We start from the raw sequence: 14979 nt of genomic DNA, 5'->3' as shown, positions 1-14979 counted from the left end.
CAACAGCTTCTCGGGGGGGGGGGGGGGGTGCTGGAGAGGGCTATATTGTACTGAGAGTTCCTTCAAATGAGGTGGAGGGGAAAAAAGAGGGGTAGAAGAAAAAAAGACTGGCCATTAAGTTGATAACTACTGAAGTACATTAAGTAGCAGAAGGTTAGGGGTGGGGTGTAAATATTTAAAGTTTATATCAAAAATAGCTGAAGGGAGGGGCGCCTGGGTGGCTTGGTCTTTGAAGTGTCCTACTTCAGCTCAGGTCCTGATCTCACCTTTCCTGAGTTCAAGCCCTACGTCGGGCTCTGTGCTGACAGCTCAGAATCTGGAGCCTGCTTGGGATTCTGTGTTTCCCTCTCTCTCTGCCCCTCCCCCACTCACACCGGGTCTCTCTCTCTCAAAAATAAACATTAAAAAATTAAAAATAAAATTAGCTGAAGGTTATTCTTAACAGATTTTCTGCTCTACAACCGATTCTACTTTCCTACATCCACCTTTTCTTCAAAACAGACCAACCCATTCAATGGTTAAAAACAAGACAATATGGGGGTGCCTGAGTGGCTCAATCTATTAAGCATCTGACTTCAGCTCAGGTCACGATCTCTGGGTTTGTGAGTTCAAGCCTGGCATCAGGCTCTGCGCTCCTAGCCTCCATCTCAAAAATAAATAAACATGAAAAAACAAAAACAAAACAATATGGAACTATCATGAACATAATAATTTCCACTAATTCTTCAGAGCACTTGCTAATACACTACAGAGTCCAATCCATTTGGCTTTAACTGGGAACGTAATTTCCAGGACCATACCCAAAACAAAACTCTGCTGTAATTATTCTGAATACTCAGGATTTTAAGACCATCTGCACCATTATTATCATAATAAATAATCTGGATTTTTTTTACCTATGCTAAAATACATATATTACCTTCCAAAACCTAGATAGCAATTCTATGAGAGATAGTTACTACCTCTACTTGCAGATCACAAATTGGGGCTCACAATTTAAGTGTGGAGTCAGGTATTAAGTGAAGGAATTAAGATATGAATCTAGGTCTAATTCTAAAGTACGCCTTTTTCTACTTTTCCACATTGATTCCTATTTAATATTAAAAACAGGAGGGACAAATGAAGTAAAGAAATGGTAATCTGGTCAACTGCACATCAAGTCCAAAAAGAGCTATTATCTTGAACCTGCTGACAACCATATCTATCCTTTCTTTCACTAAGTTATAAATATTTTTCTGATAAACAGAAATTAAAAAAATTCAAATTCTTGGGGCGCCTGGGTGGCGCAGTCGGTTGAGCGTCCGACTTCAGCCAGGTCATGATCTCGCGGTCTGGGAGTTCGAGCCCCGCGTCAGGCTCTGGGCTGATGGCTCAGAGCCTGGAGCCTGTTTCCGATTCTGTGTCTCCCTCTCTCTCTGCCCCTCCCCTGTTCATGCTCTGTCTCTCTCTGTCCCAAAAATAAATAAACGTTGAAAAAAAAAATTTTTTTAAAATTCAAATTCTTGATTGATTAGTACACCAAATTACGTTGGCAAATATTTACTGATTGCTTACTTTGTGCCAAACACTGTTCTAGTTGCTTGGGGATACAGCAGCAAAGAAGACCTAGCCCTGTCATCTGGTGGGAGAAGAGAAACAATAAACATGTAAACAAATAAACATGGTAATTTCATATACTGAAAATAATGTGAAATGATAGAAAGCAACTGAAGGGACCCCCTGAAATAAGGTCATTTAGGAAAGGTCTTTCTGAAAAAGTAATATATGAGGTTGAATCTAAATGATGAGGAAACAGAACTGGAAGAAGCCTGAAAGGTAGTAGACAGGACAGATGTTGTAGGAACTTTGAAGACCATAGTAAAAATAGTTTAGATCTTAACCTGTTGCAATGGGATATCACTGGAGGATTCTGAAGCACGGGAATGACATCTGTTTATACTATAGAAAGACCACTTTTAAAAATGACAGCAATGGCAGTGCCTGGCTGGCTCAGTCAGTGAAGCATGGTGACTCTTGATCTTGGGATTCTAAGTTCAAGCCCAGCAGTGGATATAAAGATTACTTAAAAATAAAAAAATAATCTTTTAAAAAATATGATGACAATGAATATTTCAGCCAGACAAATTAAAAGAAGCCTGAATAAAATCAGTTAGAACCCATCTTCAAGAAGCCTGCTTGTGGGGCGAATGGGTGACTCAGTCAGTTGAGCATCCGACTTTGGCTCAGGTCATGATCTCACAGCTCGTGAGTTCGAGCCCTGCATCGGGCTCTGTGCTGACACCTCGGAGCCTGGAGTCTGCTTCTGCTTCTGTGTCTCCCTCTCTCTCTGCCCCTAACCCACTCGCATTCTGTCTCTGTCTCTCTCAAAAATAAACATTAAAAAAAATTTTTTTTAATAAAAAAATAAAAAAAAAGAAGCCTGCTTGCTTTCTCTGAATTAGTTCCTTTAAAATGAACAAAAGCCTGTCAACATGTTATGAAACACAGGATCAAATGAAAATATCTTTGGAAGATCTAACAGTTCCTTAAATTCACACTGAAGACTAAACACAAATTACTAAATAATGAATGGATGCCAGAACAAAAAAGAGAAGCGAAAGTGACATCAGGAAAACGGACAGAAAGGCCGGGAATGCCAGGTACTTACTTCACCAATTTGCCGAAAGTACACTTAGAAACCAAACTCTAAAAGAATCTCAACTGTAAAGAAATATGAAACTAAATGAGGCCCAATGCATAAACTATTTTCACTGGGCCCTTCATCACTCTCCTGAATATTTCTCTCAAAAGGCTTTACTTACATTGAGATGAATGATGTTCATTAAATGTAAACACAAAAGGACTATAAATACCCTTAACCATTTTAGAAAGTTCCATTCCACTAGGAAAAAAAAAATCAAGTTTTTAGAAAGCCAAAAGCATTTAACTGTATAAACTATATATAATACACTTCAAATGAAGTGTTGTTTTCCTAGAGCAATCATTTTTTTCACTCAAGACATCAACTAGGGAAATAAGCTTAGGCAAAATATCAACAAAGTAGAGGCAGAAAAATTCTGGCTTCATTATATCTTATTATTGCTAACTAGGAAAAAAAATTCTAATTGTCATTTGAAATCCCACAAGGCAGGGATGGGGGTCAACCTATTCTTGCAAATGATGTAACCATACAGTTAAAGCACCAGAGCTCAAAGGTAGGGAATGTTAAATGCTTGTATAACTTAGTAAAAATGGTTTAAAACAAGAGAGAATATATTCTCAAACTCACGTGAGCACTTGCTACCACTGGTGAACCAAGTACATGAACGAAGTACATGAAAGACTAATCTTTTTTTTTTTTTTAATCTTGAAAACATTATTTTACAAAGTTAAATGTGGCCATTGTCATCTGGTATTTGTAGAGTAAAATCCTAACTCCACCCTTTTTCTGTGTAACATTAAGGAATTTACTTGCTGAGCCTTAAGTTTCCCTACCTGAAATCAATGATTTAAAAAAAAAATCTACCTCTTAGGGTTATTATTTTTTTTTTTAATGTTTATTTATTTTTGACAGAGAGAGAGACCGCGCATGATCGGGGGAGGGTCAGAGAGAGAGGGAGACACAGAATCCAAAGCAGGCTCCAGGCTCTGAGCTGTCAGCCTAGAGCCCGACGCGGGGCTCGAACTCACAGACCGTGAGATTATGACCTGAGCCGAAGTCGGAAGCTCAACCGACTGAGCCACCCAGGCGCCCCTCTTAGGGTTATTTTAAGGTATAATGAGATATTGTAAATATTTTAAAGTATTGTAGATATTTTAAAGTATAATGAGATATTGTAAATAACAATAAAGGACTGGGCAGATAGCAGATGAGAGTCTTTGATGATGCCTGTTATCGTATGTTCTAACTTCTTGGAAAGAAAGTAACTTTGATCTATTAGTAAATCTAGGTAATCTTGTCTTGGTTCTACAACCTTTCTGGCATGTTATTCAAAGAACCACAAGACATCTCTACCAACAATAACTTTATATACACAAATGGTCTGAAGACTGGGGCCTATGATTTCATAAGTTTTATCCATCAGTTCCCTAAAAGGTAAATACAAATCCAAACATCACAGGGGCAATGGCAGAAGTGGAATAAGAAGAGTAACTAGAAGATGGGTCTCACTGGTGACATGCCACAGACAAGAAGCAACAAAAGACCTAAAAGTCAAATAGATATATATGGCATTAGGGTTAACCCTCTCTCTCTTCTCAGCCGGAAGCAACAGTGACTTCACACTTACTCCTAAAAGATTTGAAATGTTTTGCTGACAATCCATGCTTCCTGACAGTTTAATATACTTCTTTTCTGTAGTAAAGCAGCAAAGTGGGAAAAAATCCCCCAAAGAGACAAAAAAGCAGTCACTGGGGAAAAAAAAAAGTACTACATATTTAAAAAGCACATTTCTTGATTTCCTGTTTTGATTACCTAGGACACCAAACTCATTTCTTTAAAAAGGCATTACAGGTGCTGAAAAATAGCCGGACATTTTTTATATTTTAAGGCATCAGTGATGACACTGACTACAGTTATTTCTGGTATCAAGAAGCCCGTATTTTATTTGCAGCTAACACGGGTACAGGGAACCCTCCCAGGTGGTCCTCTCAGCTCTACGTGGAGCTCGTGTTACTTCTCAACATTCACCCAAGTAAGGCCCTTCTTATTACACATCACGAATTTTAGGTCAACGTAAAATAGAGTGGTCCAACACATGCCAACCAAGTACGTGGGTTTGCTACTGCTTAAACCAAAGCTTGTCTATCATCAGGAAAACCATTTGCACGTCAAGGCCTATGAGAAACAAACGGACGCGACAATTTCCGCGAAGGTTCAGTAAAGCTAACAGCACTCACAAGGCTCCGAAAAGAAGTAATACCTACATCTCGAAAGATCTAGGCCCAAGGGCCCAAGGTCACACACACCAAGTCAGCAGCTAGTAAAAAAATCCAAGAAATGATGAGCTTCCTGCAGTTCAGGGCAACCCTGGCTGGGAATGGAGTCTGGGCTTGGGAACACTCGCGTCAAAGCTTGAACGTGAATAACGCCAACCGAATGCAGTGACTCCGTGGGAAAACCCCAGGCGTTTAGGGAAGGATTTCCTTCCATTTCCCAGTCTTCCCTTCCCTAGGCACCCCCAACACTCACATCTCCGGAGCCACTTCATCCAATGGTAGACGATAGTAGTGTGGTGTTTCTTGTTCTCTATACACCAAGACGACAGGCCTTGAATAGATTCCATGGTGTTGGTTACCGACTGGAATTTTCGATCCAACGAGGACTCCAGAGCCCCTGCCGAAGAGGCCGACGAGGAGGAGGCCTTACTGCTGCCTCCGCCGCCGCCGGCCGCCATCTTCCCGGTTTGCACAAGCGCTGCTGCTCCTCTGGCGGCCGCGCCGGCGGCGGCGGGAGCGGGCAAAACAATCACTGCGAGTGCGTGAAGGCCGTAGGTGGGGAGGGAGGCCAGGGGGTGGGGATGGTGCACGCGCTAGGCTCTTCGAGAGGTAGGACGGGGGGACCAGCTGCCGGGCACGCTGGCGGCTCCTACACGCTGGAAGGAGGGGCTGCGGGTATCAAAGGTTTATCAGAATTGTTCAAGGGGTTGTGTTTGAACCAGTCAATAATAACGGAAGAATTACGCAGAAAACAAGGTCCTGCGAAGCCTTTCAAAACGCCTGGCCCCGAAATTAATGGTTTTACACTCTTCGGCTCTCAAAGCTAAGGCTCTTCCCCACTCCAACGCCACACACACTCCTGTAAGGGTAGGCGTTAATATCTCAAATTTAATACTACCCGATTGCCCCTTCAGTTGCAGAAATCTTTCTCCTTTAGATCTTCTAGCACAGAAAAGGCCCAAGGCTACCTAGTCAGGATTTTTTTTGCAACGCAATAGCAGCAAAGGGACAGCAACAGTATCGCGCACGCGCTGCTTAGCCCCGCCTCCCCGCTTCCTTCTCAACCTAGAAAGCAGAGGGAGGCGTGATGGCGGGGCAATCTGACCAATCCAAGGGCAAGAACGAGAAGCGCGCGCAGAAGCCCGCAAGCCCCAAGGGCCAAGAAGGCTCTTCGATTATTTGTGCGCTTGCGCAGCAGATCAGCGTGTAGCGAGTTAGGAGGAAGAACGCAGGAGGGTGAGGGAGTTGGTCAAACTAAGGAGAGGTTGGGGGAGGGGCTTCACCGCTCCGCCCCGCCTTTTGCTTCCTAGCAAAGTCTCCCTCCTGGGGCTGTCCAGCTCACACAGCAGGCCGTAAAATTCCCACCGGTCAAAGGCCACTGTTACTCTCTGGCAGCTGCTGCCGCCGCCGCCGCTAACTCCTCGGGGCACCGACGCGCGACAAAGTGGCTGACAGCCATCTTGCCGTGCCTTGGAAGATGCGCATGCGCCAGCCCCAGCGAGCCCTTCGCTACGCAGACTCCCAGACCAAACAATATTTTACACTCCCTTTGGACGATACCATTCACAGCCAGTAGGCTTTTTGGATTAAAGAGGAAGTAAATGAAGTAAATTCCCCGTAAAATTTTTCGAGACGAGGAAGTAATAATAGGCAAGATGTGAACTCACCTTTGCCAATTATAATAATCTCACAATTGCCTAATACATTATAGTTTATAAGAGCCTTGGCTGTCTATTGTATTATAAATTAGCACAACCTCGATTAAGCATTCCATCGTATCTGCGTACGTAAATCCTCTGGGCAGATTTGGAGGCTCCTGTGTCCCACCGAGCACATGCAATTATTGTATTTTATGTCTTTACCTCTACCCAGTGGACTCAACGTTTCTTGAGGCAGGGAACCTGTTTTGTGAAGCTCATATTGATTGAACATATTGATTGAAGCTCATACTGATTGAACAAAAAGTTGAACGTTTTGTGCCAAGTACAGTTCTAGATATGGAGGAGTAAAACAGCAAAACAGAAAAAAAAAATCCCCTCCCTGTGGGACTTAGTAGCAGGAGACCATAAACAAATATATATCAGGAAGTAATAACTTCTATGAAGAAGTATGAAGCAGTAAGGAAGAGAGGATATTGTGTGTGTAATCCTATAGGGGAAGGGAAATGTTTTGGTGATTCTGGAAGGAAGAGACACTTTATCTGAATGCTGAAAATAAGGCAACCAAGCAGGTATGGGGAAGGTGGAGAAGAACATACTGGCAGAGGTAACACCCAAGTGCAAAGGACCTAAAACTATAAATGTCTCGACATATTCGAGGAAGAACAAGGAGGCTAGTGTGGCTGGAGAAGAGCAAGAGAGGTAGAACATGAGGTCTGAGGTGAAGGGAGAGAGTTCATATAAGGCTTTGCAGGCCATTGTAAGGATTTTGGCTTTTAATTTTGAGTTGGGGAGCGGTTCTATGCAGAGGAGGTTTAAACAGAAAAGTTACACGGCAATCTTTTTAACTGGTTGCTATGTTGATAATAGATTTAAGGGCCACGAGTCAAGGAGGCTGTTGAAATAATCCAGACAAGGAAATGATGGCTTGCACAAAAGCGGTAGCAAAAAGATAATGAGAAGTGGTGTCAGATCGTGGACATATTTTGAAAGTAGAGCCAAAAGAATTGCTCATTGGATTTAAGGAGAGTATGAGAAAAACGAGCCAAGTATGGCAGACACTGGGGGTTGTGAGCTGAGCAACTACAACTGTGTTTCTCAGCCTTTTGCATTATCGTTGCCCCTAAAGATCCTTTTTACATTTTTTCCCCTAATCTCTCAGTCCCCATTGAATGTTAATGCCCAGATGCACTGTATATCTGTTTATGTGCTGCATGCTTTATTCAATACAGAGTTAGGAAGTACTAAAATCTTTGAGGTGCCTGGCTGCCTCAGTTGGAAGAGTGTGCAACTCTTGAACTAAGGGTCATGAGTTTGAGCCCCACATTGGGTGTAGAGATTACTTAAATGAATAAAAACTTAAAAAAAAAAATGAATGTGTTGTGTATGTTTGGATTTTACGGATTTACAAACCACTATAGTATCTAAGAATTCCTCATTGCCCAAGAACTGCATTCCTCCCTTTTGTGGAGTGACATTGCCCCCATTGAAAATACATGAAATATGGGGCAGCTGGTTGGCTCAGTTGGTTCAGCATCCAGCTCTTGGTTTCAGCTCAGGTCATGATCTCACAGTGAGATTGAGCAAAGCCTGCTTAGGATTCTCTCTATCCCTCTCTCTCTGCCCCTCTTCCACCACCCCCCTCCCCAATAAATAAATATTAAAAAAAAAAAAAAAAAGAACCTTGAAAATGCATGAACTAGAAGAATGGAGTTGCCACTTTCTCAGATGGACCAGAAGAAGAAAGCAGGAGAAGCAGTCCTGTGAGAAATGAGTAAGAATCAGGATTTCAGTTATGGAAGCTTGAGTTTGAGACATCAGATACATAAATGGCACTAGATATATGAGTCTGAAGTTCACAAGGAAGATCTGGGTAGGAAACATAAATTTAAGAATTTTCAGTATTGGAGTTTCTGGGTTGGTGAGCTCATAATTTGGAGACAGGCACCCAGAGAGGGCCTAGAAGCTCCATGCCCTTCCCCATACCTGGCCCTGTGCATCTCTTCATCTGGCTGTTCCTGAGTTGTATTCTTCTATGATAAAGTAGTGACCTAGCATGTCATGCTACCCAGGGAATTTTCCAAACAAGTACTAAACATCCATCTGATTTCAGAAAAGGAGTAGATGAGACTTGGGTGACTAACAGAGTATAGGCTGGCTTCATTACATGATTCATGAGCCAGAATATTTTCTTCTCTTTAGACGACCTCTTCCAAAAGATTAATAAAAATTATGAAGTATATCTAGGGACCATCCAATAAATCTTTTTCAAATGTAATGTATCTGTGTACATAAGGTAGTGTTCAGTGAATACTTGAAAAATGTACAAATTGTTCTTTCATATATGTTCATGAGCTGTATTCTTCACAGCAACAGAGCTCAGTTAAATCCAACTGCAAGTAGGTTACTGTAAGGTGTTTAAGATACACTTTTTTCTAGTCAGTTTTTCTCTTAATATTTGACTTTGCCTTTTACTTTTGTTTAATAAAGCCTGCATGTTGCCCTAAAAAAAATAGGCAGTATTTAGGGCTGACTGGCAAGAAGAGCATGTAACTCTTAATCTCAAGGTTGTGAGTGTGAGCCCCATGTTGAGGGTAGCAATTACTAAAATAAGTAAACAAGCAAGCAAACAAAACTTTAAAGAAATGTCAGTATTAAAAAGAAAAAAGTAAAGAATTGTGAGTATTAAAGCCATGAGATGGGTAAGGTTGCCTAGGAAATGAATAAGTATAGATAAGAAAAGAAGTCCAAGGACTAAGATATAAGGAACAACTTGCAAAGGATATTGAAAAGGAATGACTAGTGAAAGGAGAACTCAGAGAATAATGTTCTGAAAGAAGCAATGAAAGTTTGTCAAGAAGGAAGGACTAATCAATTGTGTCAGATGTCACTGTGTAGGTTGCCTGAAGACTGAGATAACCACGGGATTTGGCAACAGAGTGATCTTTTTTTTAGTTGTTTTTTTTTTTTTAATGTTTATTTTTGAGAGAGAGAGAAAATGTGTGAGCAGGGGAGGGGTGGAGAGAGGGAGACAGAGACTACAAAGCAGGCTGTCAGCACAAAGCCTGACATGGGTTCCAATCCATAAACTGTGAGATCATGACCTGAGCCAAAGTCAGACGCTCAACCGACTGAGACACCCAGGTGCCCTGGCATCATAGTCATCTTGACAAGGGCTGTTTCCAGGAAGTGAAGTGATAGAAGGTTCTAGAGAGAATGGGAGAAGTGGAAATATCCTGTATAGACAGCTCTTTCAAGAAATAAAATGGGGGGTGGGGGGGAGTGCCTGGCTAGTTCAGTTAGTGGAGCATGTGACTCTTGATCTCAAGTTGTAAGTTCAAATCCCACGTTAGGTATGGAGCCTACTTTAAAAAAATAAAATATTTAAAAAATATAAAAAATATGAAAGCAGAGAAATGGAGCTGAAGCTGCAGGGAAATGTGAAATCAAGGGGTTCTTTTTCTAAGATGGGAAATAATTGTAGCCGATGCAAATGAAAAATTGAGGATTAATTATTGAAATAGGATAGAGACGGGACAATTACTGGATTGGTTTCCTTGAGTAGATAGTTCCACAGACAGTTCCTTTCTTGTAATGGGAACATAAGTAATCTAGTAGAGATTGTAGGTAGATTTGTTGGTGAGAATGTACAGAAATTCTCTTCAGTTGCTTCTTTTCTCAGTGACATAGGTGTGTACTATAGTAAGTCCTGAGGAAACACCCTCTTAAAAAGCTAATAATCTGTTAACTGCCAATTCTGGTGCATTATTTATAGGCTTCACCTTTCACTTTTCTCTTAGAAAGTGTAATAGTTGAGAGAAAGACCTGTAGGGGCGCCTCGGTGGCTCAGTCGGTTGGGTGTTCGACTTCGGCTCAGGTCATGATCTCATGGTTTGGGAGTTTGAGGCCGGCATTGAGCTTTGTGCTGACAGCTTGGAGCCTGGAACCTGCTTCAGATTCTGTCTCTCTCTGCCCCTCCCCTGTTTGTGCTCTGTGTCTCTCTCTCTCAAAAATAAACAAATATAAAAAAAAAAAAAAACCCAAAATTTAAAAGAGCAAGACCTCTAGAACCAGACTGCTGAAATTCAGGCTATGCCACTTACCAGCAGGAATTTTAGATAAATTTAACCTCTGTGATGCTATAATTATTAAATATGTTAACGCATGTAGAATGCTTAGAGTAGTGCCTGGGTTAGTAAAAGTTTGATGATTATGTCATCTGTTATTACACTTAAACATTTTTTTTAAGTTTATTTTGAGAGAATGAGTGCAAGTGGGGGAGGGGCAGAAAGGGAGGGTAAGAGAGAATCTCAAGCAGTCTCTGCACTGCTAGCACAGAGCCTGATGTGGGGCTGGAACTCATAACTGTGAGGTCACAACCTGAGCTGAAGTCAGGCCTTAACCAATTGAGCCACCCAGGCACCCCAAACATTTCTTTTTTTTAATTTTAATTTTTTAATGTTTGTTTATTTTTGAGAGACCGAGTGTGAGCAGAGGGAGGAGCAGAGAGAGAGGGAGACACAGAATCCAAAGCAGGCTCCAGGCTCCGAGCTGTCAGCACAGTGTCGGATGCAGGGCTCAACCTCAGAACCGGGAGATCGTGACCTGAGCTGAAGTCAGACGCTTAACTGACTGGGCCACCCAAGTGCTCCTGAAACTTTCTTGTTTTTAAAAAATGCTTACTTATTTTGAGAGAGAGCGAGAGAGCGAGGTAGCAAACATGGGGAGGGGCAGAGAGAGGAAGAATGAGAATCCCAATGGGCTCTGAGCTAACAGCACAGGGCTCAATCCCATGAACTGCAAGATCATGACCTGAGCTGAAATCAAGAGTCCGACACTTAACCGATTGAGCCACCCCAGTGCCCCAACACTTAAACCTTTCTTAAAATGAATTTCCTTTTGCTTTTGTTACATGTACAATCCTTAATCAGACTCTACTAAACTAATGGCTTTCTCTGCCCATTGCTAGTTTTCTCATCCTGTGTTTGCCAAAGTTCCATTTTTAGCCCTTTTGTCATTTCTCCTTATCCTCTCCTAAAGATTAAATTTTATAACCTGCATTCAGACATATTTTAGCTGGATATCCTACTTATCTTTGATTCCACCCCTTCCATCTAGTTATCAATCCAATAGACTTTTACATAGAAATCTCTTGAATGAGTTCCTTTTCCGTTCCCTTGGCCTTCTTCCTAACAGTTATCATTACCATCCTAATAAATTATACATCAATAGCATTGCAATAAGTTTTCCAGTCTAGCTCTTCAGCTTATGCACTATTACCAGATGAACATCCTTATTTCCCTCCGCTCAAAACAAAACAAAAAAAGTGTTCCTTGTTACTTATCAAGTAAGAGCCGTGACTTTTAAGATGCTCTACAATGGTTCTAATCTAATGTCCCAGTATTATCTCAAATGCCTTCCCTCCGAGGTTCCTTGGGCTCCAAACTGTTCTTTGCCTTAAATATATCCTGTCATTTTCTATTTATAATTAATTCTGTTCTTTATGCCTAAAGTGTCCTCTTCTGTTATCAAAATCCTACCCATCTTTCAAGAGCTATTTTAAATTCTCTTTCGTGAAAACTTCTCTGATCATTCCAACTGGATGGAATTTCTCTTTTATGCAATAACATTTTCTGCACTGAAATTATCTGTATTTTCTCACCTCCAGGAATATTGCATTGAGTAACATGCAAAAGCACCTTGAAAATTGTAAAATGCTCAACAGTGTTATTACTGAATTGTCTTATTCAAAATAATTATTGGATATCTATATTCCAAAGGTACTGACTTTCCCCCAAGATATTTCTGGAAATTCATCAAAATAAGCCACATACATGGAAGAGAAATCAGTCCAGTTACTTTATATTCACATTTTAAACCAAGAAAGCTATTTTCTACCTTGATCATCTCACTTTATTCTCTATAGTAAATTCCAAATGACTTTTAAATTCTTCCTAGAATTCTAAAGGACAAATAACTGCCATTAACTGGAGATAATATACTTAATTTCAAACATTATGAAAGGAATTACTTAAGTTCACAATGTATTTCAAGTGAGAACAGCATCTCAAGATAGGAACTACTCTCGGAATCACATTCACTTGAAAGAACTGTCCCTACCACCTTATTTCACAAATGAAACAGCATATGTAGGGACTAAGAGTTTGGGCTCCAGTCAGACCAACCTGGGTTCAAACTAAACTCAATTACTTAGTAGCCATAATCTTGGGGCAAATTACTTATTCACTTTAAGCTTCAGATTCCCCATCTCTAAAATCTACTTTTCTCTTGTTTTTTTTTTCTGATAAAGCAGGCAATGCTTACTGAACACAATGCTGAATACAGTATGGGGGGGGGGGGGTCAAGAAAATTTAAAAACAACAAAAAACATCTGAGGCACAGGGAGATTAAAGACTTATTCAAGGCACAGTTAAGTCTCACTACACTTTACAATAAATAATTGTATATTATAGTATAAATATTCCTTTTAGGCCTTATGCAAATAAATACATTTTCGAAGTTGTATATAAACTACTTACACATTATTGTGATGAATCCTTTAATAAAGCAAAAATATCTCTGTAACAATGAATTTTTCCCCTGGATTTGCTTAAATCAAGTAGTATCAAAAATGAGTTTAATTCTCTAGCTCCAATCTCACAGAATCAGAGAGGATTACTAGCAAGCACCCAGTTCATTGCTGAGTCCTGGCAAGCTTTTCAGATTTCATCCTGCTCCAGGAATAGTTAACCTCACCTGTCTGGATTAAAATTTACTTACCTCTAAAATAAAGAGAGATCGTACTACTCTTTCCTTATGGCCTTTAGCAGTCCCTTCTTTTTCCATGTCTTCTATTCTAAAGCTCTCTCACACTGCCTTAGAATTGGAACTCCAGGACTTCAAACACATAATTTTTAAAAAAGGGTTAATTTTGGGGCGCCTGGGTGGCGCAGTCGGTTAAGCGTCCGACTTCAGCCAGGTCACGATCTCGCGGTCCGTGAGTTCGAGCCCCGTGTCAGGCTCTGGGCTGATGGCTCAGAGCCTGGAGCCTGTTTCCGATTCTGTGTCTCCCTCTCTCTCTGCCCCTCCCCCTTTCATGCTCTGTCTCTCTCTGTCCCAAAAATAAATAAACGTTGAAAAAAAAATTAAAAAAAAAAAAGGGTTAATTTTATAATGCAGAATGTTTTAACTTTTTTAAGTGTTTATTTGTTTAATGTTCATCTTTGAGAGAGAGCAGGAGAGGGGCAGAGAGAGGGAGACACAGAATCCAAAGCAGGTTCCAGGCTCCAAGCTGTCAGCAGAGCCCAATGTGGGACTCAAACTCACTAACCGTGAAATCATGACCTAAGCTGAAGTCGGATGCTCAACTGACTGAACCACTGAGGTGCCCCTTAATGTTAATTTTTTTTTGAGACAGAGAAGGAACGTGAGCAGGGGAAGGGCAGAGAGAGGGAGACACGGAAGCCCAAGCAGGCTCCAGGCTCGGAGCTGTCAGCACAGAGCCCGATGCAGGGCTTGAACTCAGAACCACGAGATCATGACCTGAGCTGAAGTCGGACATTCAACCCACTAAGCCAGCCAGGTTGCCCCAGAATGTTTTAACTTCTGATTAAATATCCATTTTCCAACACTATTTCCTGGTAAGCTCCAACTAGAGGAAGTTATGGGAGCTCTAATGGCTCCTGTGTTTGATCCATTCCCTCAACAGGCAACAAGAAATGGAAGTGTAGATCTACTAAGAATTTTGGACTTGAATGAATACTTATGCTGACCTCAATACTCCTAAAATCAAACCAGAAACATTAAGTTCTTAAACAGAACTACATCTAGTCAGATTCCAGGAAAAGAAAAAGGAAACTACACATTGTCTTTTAGAAAAAGTTTTTTTTTTTTTTTTTTAATTAGTAAAGAGAGGATATAGGCTAAATTCCTGAATCCTTTTCCATTTTACAAACTGACCCACAACATCCTCCTTGGATTCTCTCTGTGTCCACTTCACCACAACACGTGTTCTCATTTATGCACCTTCTGAGGAAATGATTTCCTGTCCAGACTACTTAGCCCAGACCAGTGGCAATCTATCTTGTGACTCTACTGAAGGTTAACAGATGGACACTCCTTGTCCTACCCTCTTTCACCCATAACACTTTGGGCTCCACTCCACTCCAGGAAAGCAGGATTTCTTACTCCCACTTATTCCAAGATGAGGTCAGAAATTTCCATTAGACATCAAAAATACATATCCTCCCGTTCATCCTTCCATTCATCCTTCCATTCATCCATTTACATATACATAGATATCAATGACAAAAATTTTTTTTCCACAGCAATTGCTAGAAGTTAGGAGAAAAGATCACCTGAAGACCTAAACTCCAATACCTGTAAGTGTGTGAAAAATATCATA

The 14979-nt window shown here is 40.9% G+C and overlaps 1 protein-coding gene across 11 annotated transcripts in view; it reads right to left on the bottom strand.

Moving 5' to 3' along the window:
* The window catches only part of RPRD2 (regulation of nuclear pre-mRNA domain containing 2), a 105285-nt gene extending 98901 nt beyond the window's left edge, over positions 1 to 6384 (bottom strand). For 7 of the 11 annotated variants that reach the window (XM_045033464.1, XM_045033465.1, XM_003990572.5 and 4 more), the window contains exon 1: positions 5171 to 6383. In XM_045033464.1, coding sequence (XP_044889399.1) covers positions 5171 to 5375 — 205 coding nt within the window. In that variant the 5' untranslated portion in view covers positions 5376 to 6383. Of the gene's footprint in view, positions 1 to 5170 lie in introns of all 11 variants that reach the window. The other 4 variants (XM_045033463.1, XM_023259120.2, XM_045033466.1 and 1 more) reach the window with 1 other exon arrangement.
* Between the last annotated feature and the right edge of the window lie 8595 nt (positions 6385 to 14979).

The sequence above is a fragment of the Felis catus genome, chromosome C1 (assembly GCF_018350175.1).
Source record: "Felis catus isolate Fca126 chromosome C1, F.catus_Fca126_mat1.0, whole genome shotgun sequence".
In the NCBI taxonomy this organism is placed as follows: Eukaryota; Metazoa; Chordata; class Mammalia; order Carnivora; family Felidae; genus Felis; species Felis catus.
This window is presented reverse-complemented; position numbering and strand designations above follow the sequence as displayed.